At 55.8% G+C, this 5700-nt stretch overlaps 1 protein-coding gene across 1 annotated transcript; it reads left to right on the forward strand.

Moving 5' to 3' along the window:
• Positions 1 to 785: 785 nt before the first annotated feature.
• GPR137C (G protein-coupled receptor 137C) lies at positions 786 to 5133 on the forward strand (the record flags this gene model as incomplete). Its single annotated transcript, XM_008937881.1, has 5 exons — positions 786 to 829; positions 1537 to 1765; positions 4116 to 4265; positions 4800 to 4922; positions 5014 to 5133. Coding segments are annotated over 5 exons (666 nt in total), but the record flags the coding sequence as incomplete, so codon positions are not given.
• Between the last annotated feature and the right edge of the window lie 567 nt (positions 5134 to 5700).

Here is a 5700-nt window from a genome sequence, read left to right on the forward strand (position 1 = left end):
GCTGTGCCAGGCTGCCCAGGGCAGTGGTGGAGTCCCCACCCCTGGAGGGGTTTCCAAGCTGTGGAGATGTGGTGTGAGGGACATGGGGCAGTGGGAACCTGGCAGTGCTGGGTCAGTGGTTGGACACAATGATCTTCAAGGTGTCTTCCAAGCAAAACAACTCTGATTCCAAGTCCTGCCCCTGTACACCTCAACAGGAGCCACCTAGCTCTACCATCTCATTACACTTGTCTGCCAAGTGTGCTGTGCAACTTCCACCTCTGGAGGACTTCCTACCATCTCGGAGTTGCTTTTCAGGTGTATTTGGCCTAAAAACATCTTCAGGGTGGAGGAGCTGTGAGCTCCAAGTGGTTGTCACAGCCTGCAGGTCCATCATCCAGTACCAGAGGGCCATTTTCTGTCAGCTGGTTGTCTTGCTAAAGCACAGCAGCTGAAGCTGCCTTCTCTAACAGGGAAATCAAGCAGGACTGAGGTCCTCAGATAAGCAGCACAGAATAATGGGCAAAGAAGATGTGGTTGGGAGTCATCTTAGTGACTACTGGGTGTTCAACTCCCTGGTTTTTGTGGAGTCCTTGTCACATCTGGGGTATTAAATATGTTTATGCCTGTTGGATGCCTACAGCTGGGTTTGGCTCTTGCAGGGAAGAGTTGTGGTGTGTTTTGTGGGTCCAGATGGATAATGGAGAATCCTTTGAGGTGTCCAGCTGGATGCTGGCTCCTTGGTGTGTGTCTTCAGAGGAGACCAGCAGGCCAGGTCCAGTAACACTGCAAATCTTCTCCCCTAGGTCATATTCAAAGTGAGATGTGCAGCCGAATTCAACAAGTACAAGTAAGTGACACTGCCCTTGATGTGGCCTTCAGAGCTGGAGCACTGTGGACTCCTGCTGCAGGGCCAGGGAGGGACCTTCAGCCCCCCAGGGCCAGCAGTGCTGGTGCCAGACCATGCTCTGACAGAGGGCCAGTGTTGTGCCTTGAGGTGCCAAGGAACCTGAAGCCCGTGCTACAAACCTCCACATCCCAGTGCCTGTGCTGCTAGAGAACAAAATGACCTCTTGAGGTCACCCTGAGCTGTCCCACCCTGGGAAAGATCTAAGCCTTGAGCAATAGGTGGGATTTGGGCCTGTGCAGCCCAGGAGCTTCCCAGCCATTTCCAGGGAAGCCCTCAGTGGGGAAGACAAGCTCCAGTGGCTTTCAAGAAGGAAGCTGCAGTGGTTGGGATGACTCACAGCTTATTGACTGGAGTCAGTGCAGAGCTGGAGCAGCACTTAAAATCTGTGAGATAAGGACCTGACTGTCAGAAGATGAGGCTTGGAACTCATGGCTGCTTGCACTGCTTGGGTGTTAGGAGAGCAGCTCAAATAAACAGCTCTGCAGACTTAGGCTGTCAGTAAAACCACTGGGAGGTCCAGTCTTTAGAGCAAGCAGAGCACTGGGTACACTGGGAGGTTCTCTTGCCTGATGAGACAGAAGGGTGGTGCAGAATGAACCCAAAATTGCCTCACTACAACTCCCTTTTCCCTCCCCCTGTCTCCCCAGGGTCCTGTTGTATCTGGGCTCCATATTTACCAGCCTCCTCTTCTTAGTTGTGAACTTAACCTGTGCAATGCTCATCCATGGTGGAGTCCCAGCCAGCCAGCTGAGGTGGACAGTCCTTGCCCGTGCCCTGGTCAACGACAGCCTCTTCATCCTCTGTGCCCTCTCTCTGGCCTGCTGCATGTGCAAGCTGGGAAAGATGTCTTCAGCCAACGTCTACCTCGAGTCTAAGGTAGGGGGTACCTTGGCAGCTACCCTGGAACTGCACAGTCACCAGCTGGTTCTCACCCCCACCTCTGGGTGCTTACCTGGCACGAGAGGGACATGGGCCTGTTTGGAGCAGGGCCAGAGGGGGCCACAGAAATGACGCCAGGGCTGGAACCCCTCTGATGGGAGGCCAGCAGGAGAGAGCTGGGCTGGGGCAGCCTGGAAAAGGCTCCAGGGAGACCTCCTTGTTGCCTTCCAGGACTGTTGGGACAGGACATGGGGTGACTGTTTTAAAGTGAAAGAGGGAGATTTAGACTAGAGAGAAGGAAGAAATTTTTGCTGCTGAGGGTGTTGAGCCCCTGGCCCAGGCTGCCCAGAGAGGTGGTCGCTGCCCCATCCCTGGAACCATTCCAGGTGAGGTTGGCCGGGGCTCTGAGCAACCTGCAGGAGGTTGGACCAGATGGCCTTGATAGGTCCCTTCCCACCCAAACCCCTCTGGGATTCCACATCTGTAGCTGAGAAGGGCCACAGTGTAGGATCTGCCTGCAGTCCAAGAGCAGAGCCTCCTTCTCCAGTGCCAAATGGCTTCAACCTCCCTGTTTCTCAGTGGGAGCAGCCACCTCACCAGGCCCCTCTGGCCTTGCTGTGCTGTCCTGGCTCAGCGGGTCCACAGCTGGAGCTCAGGGGGCAGGAGAACCTCTCCAGGCCTTTGTGCAAGGCTTCTGCTCCTCCCCACCCCTTGTTGCAGCTCCTCAACACCACCGAGTCAAGGGGCTGCCTCCAAGGCAGGGAAGGGAGGCAGGATGTGGGTAAAGGAGCCCTTTACCTGGCCGTGGGGTGGAGCAGCCAGCCCCAGAGCAGGCTCCTCAGAGCACGTGGGGAGCAAGGCCACACGGGCAGCCTCAGGCTGCCAGCTCCAGGGAGCTGCTGCACTTGTCAACTGCTGCTGGGTGAACTTGATAAGTTAATTAGTGTCCAGAGCCAGTCAGACCTGGGTACGTGGCCTGTGTGAGTAGGTTCTCATCTTAGTCATAGCTCCTCTGTCTCACTTCAGATCATTTGTGGACAGTTGTCACCATAGCCAGCTAGGCAGCCAGTTCCAGCTCCCTGTGGCCCAAACACCAGGCTTCTGGGCCACCACTGATGCTCTCAGCTGCTTAAGAGACCCAAATTCTCCTGCAGAAAGCCTCATCTCCAAGGCAGCTCAAGCACACACTTAATTGCAGCCTACTGCCCTGCCAAGATGAGGCTGCTGGTGGCTTATCCGCCTTCCTACCTTCTGGAGAAGAGTTGTGTCCCTTCAGCTCTCCTGCTGCCTTCGGGCAGGGCCTACAGCAACTTCTCCTTACCTTCTGAGGTGCTCATCTCACCCAGGGCAGTAGAGCACTGCCTGGGGTCCAAGCAGGTCATCTGCAGGTAATTGTTCTGCCTCTGCCAGAGTTAAGAACATGCTGTGGACTTCACTGTCCTCAGTGATGACAGGCTGCAGAAACTGTCTCTGCTCCTCTTGGGGAGTCCTCTCTTCCAGGCAAACCCTAAATTATGCTTCTAAAGCCAGACAGCATCAGCAGCTCCTACATCTCCTGTTGTGCCAGCAAAGCTGCAGACAGCATATTCCCTGAAACCCTCGGGGTGCTTCAATCCTAGAGCAGGTTTGTGCTTTCTGGAGGGAGGACTCCAAGAGCTGCCACACTGGAGGGAGTATTGGAGCAAGAGTAGCTCAGGTGCCACCAGGGCAGTGTTGCTCTTGAGATAATCATAGGATCTTAAAATGGTTTGGGTTGGAAGGGACCTTTTAAAGGTCGTCTAGACCTGCTGGTGAAGAGCTTCCTCCCCAACGTTTCAGCTGCAGTGCTCCATGAGGTACCTGAAGGCCATGGTATCTCCATTTCCTGGACAGCCAGCCATGGGAGAGGAGGCCCCTTGAAGGCCTGCAAGTGTCTGTTTCACTGCTAAACACACCTGTGAAGCCATTGAATGGCTTCTGGTAGCCACTAAGGCAGTAAGTGGGTGGACAAACCCATCTCAGCAGTTATGGTGAGGCAGACAACTGCTCAGGAAAGCTCATCTCAGTGACCTGCTCCACATCCAAGCTATGGCTGTGCCAGCTCTGTCCTCCTGGCTGCACAGCACTAGCTCAAGGTGGTGTCATGGAGGAGTCAGCCGGCAAAAACAAGGCAGAGCAGAGCCTCGTTTGCCCCACAGCAGTGCTGACACTTAGGTGCTGGGTCTTTCTGCTGGTTCTCAGAGTTGCCCACCCCAAATATCTGGTCTTCTCCCATACACAACCATTGTGTTCCATGCCAGAAGTCACAGCTTTGGAGGAAGAGCTGCCTTAAAGCTGGTTTGGTGTTCTTTTTTTCCTCCTCTTGTAGGGAACATCTGTCTGCCAGGCGATTCTTGTGGGATCTGTAGTCGCTCTGCTGTATTCCTCAAGGGCTTGCTACAACCTGGTAGCTGTGGCCATATCTCCAGACAATGTTCCTGGTCCTTTTAACTATGGCTGGGACAACCTGTCAGATAAGGTAAGTGTCTGTGACCCCCCCCAACCCCCAGTCCAGAGCTGGTGAAGTGAAAGTCTCCCATCCTGGGAGGGGTTGTAGAGGTGAAAAGGAATTGGGGGGATCTATTCAGCTGAATCTCTGGGGTTTATCTTCAGAAGAGCTGTCTCCACCCCAGCAGCCCTGACTCTTCCTCTGTCCAGCTGCTCCTTCAGGAGGGGGTTCCCTGTTGTGCTCTTCAGTCTTAGCCTCCCAGCTCTTCTTTTGGGGGAGAGGAGGAACAAGTCAACTAGAGCAGAAGATTGACACTGAATGGGGCATGGCTGCGTGCAGGGGAGAGTCGTTGGTGTGGAAACAGAACCCTGGTAGCACCCTGGAGAAACCACCCTACTAAAACCAGTAGCAGCAGCCAGCTAAGGGTCACTCTTCAGGTGCAGGGACTCCTCCCTGCATCAGGGCTTCTCTGCATTCCTAGATCTGTGTGCTTCACCCAGCTTGGGTCACCGTGGCTCTGCTGACGGCCAGAGTGACCCAGAGCCCTCTCCCTTGTGTCCGCAGGCGCACGTGGAAGCGAGCAGTGAGGAGTACGTGGTGTTTGGGGTGGTCCTCTTCCTCTGGGAGCTGGTGCCCACCACCTTTGTGGTGCTCTTCTTCCGGGCGCAGAGGCTGAGTCAGAACCTGGTAGGGCTGAGCTAGCTGCTGTGGCTGGAGGAGCTCTGGGGCAGGAGGGCTGGTGGAAAATCCCTCACCTCCCTCCTTTCTCCCCCGGCAGACTCCAGCAGGGATGGTCAACAGCCACAGCTACAGCTCCAGGGCCTATTTCTTCGACAACCCCCGGCGCTACGACAGCGACGACGACCTGTCGCGCCTCGGGGCCAGGGAAGGAGGGTGAGTGCCAGTGCTGGGCGAGGGGGGGGCGTGGCTGCCAGCCCGCCCAGTGTGGGAGCCATGGGGCTCTCAGCTCCTGCTCCGAGGGGAAAAATGTGGTGCAAGAGGCAGCTTGGGCAATGATCCTTCTGAGCCAGCTTGGCTCTGCCTCCTGCGGCTGACAGAGAGACGTTGTCAGAGGCAGAAGTGACCAGTGGGCGGGTGTCACGCTGGGGGCTGGGAAATGGGCAGTGGCTGCAGGCAAGAGGGCTGGTGTTGGTGGGATCCTTCAGCTGTGGTGGCGGAGGGCTCCTCACTGCCTTCCTCCAGAGCAGCTTCTCTGCTGGAAAGAGAGAGGTGGTGAAGTTCTGGGAGAGAGATGGTTCCTAGGAGCCAACTGGGACCAGGCTCTGCAGGTGTCGGGGAGAATGGTCAGGTCTCCCTGGCAAAACCTCAAGGGGAAACCTGACAGCCCTGTCCATGCCTGGGGGTCTGAACTCTACCTGCCAGGGGTGTAGTGTGGAGTTTGGAGGTTCTGGCTCTTCTTGACCAGTGCTGTAGGGCCCGTTGCTCTTCTCCTCACACTGATTTC

Source organism: Merops nubicus, unplaced genomic scaffold, assembly GCF_000691845.1.
Source record: "Merops nubicus isolate BGI_N331 unplaced genomic scaffold, ASM69184v1 scaffold13643, whole genome shotgun sequence".
Classification (NCBI taxonomy): Eukaryota; Metazoa; Chordata; class Aves; order Coraciiformes; family Meropidae; genus Merops; species Merops nubicus.